The sequence below is a fragment of the Punica granatum genome, chromosome 1 (assembly GCF_007655135.1).
Source record: "Punica granatum isolate Tunisia-2019 chromosome 1, ASM765513v2, whole genome shotgun sequence".
NCBI lineage: Eukaryota > Viridiplantae > Streptophyta > Magnoliopsida > Myrtales > Lythraceae > Punica > Punica granatum.
The window spans coordinates 11,028,533-11,031,057 of NC_045127.1; the positions used below are offsets into that span (position 1 = coordinate 11,028,533).

General features: G+C 42.7%; 1 protein-coding gene across 1 annotated transcript; it reads left to right on the forward strand.

Annotated features, from left to right (window-relative positions):
- Positions 1–791: 791 nt before the first annotated feature.
- Positions 792–2,234, forward strand: LOC116199629 (60S ribosome subunit biogenesis protein NIP7 homolog). Its single transcript, XM_031530112.1, has 2 exons — positions 792–1,280; positions 1,915–2,234. Exons 1-2 carry the CDS (start codon positions 875–877, stop codon positions 2,070–2,072), a joined length of 564 nt encoding a protein of 187 aa, XP_031385972.1. The 5' UTR covers positions 792–874; the 3' UTR covers positions 2,073–2,234.
- The last annotated feature ends 291 nt before the right edge of the window (positions 2,235–2,525 follow it).

Consider the following 2,525-nt stretch of genomic DNA (forward strand, 5'->3'; position numbering starts at 1 on the left):
TTTTATAACAGAAAAAAACAGTGGGGGTTAATAGGGGCTCCCCGCTGGCGACCTCGTCCTAGGGGGAAGTCATCGGTGGGTCTAGTACCCAATGAGTAGGTTGCTGGTGAGAGAGACCCCGCCGAAGCTTTCCCCTATGTTCCTTCTGTTTTTCCTCTATTTCAAAATACAGAGGGAACAAGGGTGAGCTTTGGTGAGGGCTCCCTTTAATTTTTATTTTATTAAAAAAAGATGAAGAAACAACATCATTTTAAGTAATGGACTCAAAATGACATCATTTTCGACCTTTTTAAAGCTACAAAACGACGTTGTTTTGGGTCCATTCATCAAAATGATGCCATTTTATCGTCTTTCTGAAGCCCTCGTTTTTCATTTTTTCTTAATTTTTTCAATTAGACTGGAATGAAGGAATTTTTTTTAAAAAAACAAATAAATGACCTAAACGATGTAACATGCTCCATAATTAACGTCATATTTAACACCATGCTGATGGAAGGACCTAATTGATGTATTAAAAGAAGTTCTTTATGTATTTTGTGTAAAAAAGGGCACAATTGATGTACGATAATTTAATTGATGTAATTTCTTTTAGCGGAGGATGTAATTTTCTTTAATGGATGATGTAATTGATGTAGAAGGACCAAATTGATGCAAATTAACAAATATAAGGACCAAATTGATGTAAAAAATAAATTAGGGACCCAATTGACGTGACATGTAAAAATCAGGGACCAAATTGCCTATTTACTCTTTAAGAAAAACCTGCGAAAGTCAGCGTCTTTAAGAGCATGGAACCCTAGAGGAGAAGCAGAGCAAGCACAGAGCAGACCCGAGCGAGAGAGAGAGAGAGCTCCGACACGCCAACGAGTTCACGATGCGGACCCTAGACGAGAACGAGACGACGCTGGTGTTCGAGAAGCTGTTCAAGTTCACCGGCAACAACCTCAAGAACATAGTCGAGAGCCCCTCCCACGAGGGCCCGGACCGGGAGCCTGGCCGCTATTGCTTCCGCCTCAACAAGAACCGGGTCTACTACGTCAGCGAGTCCCTCGTCCGCCGCGCCACCAACGTCGGCCGCGAGAACCTTGTCTCCCTCGGCACCTGCATTGGCAAGTTCACCCAGAGCGGCAAATTCCACCTCATCATCCAGGCCCTCGGCATCTTGGCGGGGAACGCCAAGCACAAGGTTTGGCTCAAGCCCACCTCGGAGATGTCATTCCTGTACGGCAATCATGTCCTCAAGGGCGGCGTCGGGAGGATCACCGATAGCATCAATCCAGGTGAATCCGAAAATTCTCGTTAATTTGTTAGGATTTTTTTTCTATGTCGGGTTTACGTCATATGCCGTGTAAAGTTGATTTCTTGGGCTGAGAATGAGTGTGAAGCAATTGTCCCAGATTGAGAACCATTATGAAGTGCGATTCTTTTGGATCGTTCATATGTTGTGTTGTTGTTTGGAAGTGGATGGATGATGTTTGATGTGTCAATAGTCTGCTTTACGATATGATAGAGGGAGGGCTAAGTGTGATATAGGAGGCCGGTTGTCCTCGGAAGCTCTCACAGTGCTGGGGAGTGTAATTAAAGATCAAAATCATGAGTAACTTGTCCAAATGATCAGAATAGTAGGAGCAAATCTCTCACATGCCCTTACGTGCTGCACAAAAGCAGTCACAAGTACTGTCTCATGTTGTTGGGGCTTCCACATCATGTAGCTTGGAAGGGCAAAGCTGGGAATAATGTTTGTAAGATGTGTAGTTACCGGTCTCAGGTTGTTGATCTAGCTTCGCAGTAATTCCTCGTGTCATGTGCTTAGTAAATGATTTGAGGTTAAAATGTAAAAACTTTATTTTGATTCTCTGTTCATTCAGTTGTTTAGTTTGTAAATTGATGGAGTGGATGTTAATTCACGTGCAGGGGATGGAGTTGTAGTTTTCTCGATGTCTGATGTGCCCTTGGGTTTTGGAATTGCTGCAAGATCTACCCAGGATTGCAGGAAGGTCGATCCAAATGCGAATGTAGTGTTGCATCTGGCAGATATCGGAGAGTACTTGAGAATGGAAGATGAGCTTTAAGTTGAGCCGAAATTAATTACCAGACGATCTGGACTAGATCCATTGGCCTCATGTTGGTGGAATTCAGTTTTGTAAGTGGGTCTTCTCTTGTTTAAACTATAAACCTCGAGATATAAGAATATGTTTCTGATTCAATTCAAATTGATCTTGCCATTGCCTGTTTTGCCAATATGTTGTTTCTTTCTGCAATCGAGTGGGTACTTTCTTGGCGTGCAACTGCATTGGCATTTACTGTTAAGTCAATCATGTAAAGCTTTATGATTTGTTTGATGCGCTGAACTGCTGAACTGCGAAAGAAATGCAATTAGACAATATGATATTTACGTTAGCCAATTCCATCCTCGTTTCACTTGCCCTTACCAATCGGACAATCAGTTTCTTGGGTCACATTGGGGACAATGGAATGAGGAGGGAATTGTGGGGGGAATTGATCCTGGAAAACAAGAGTTCTTC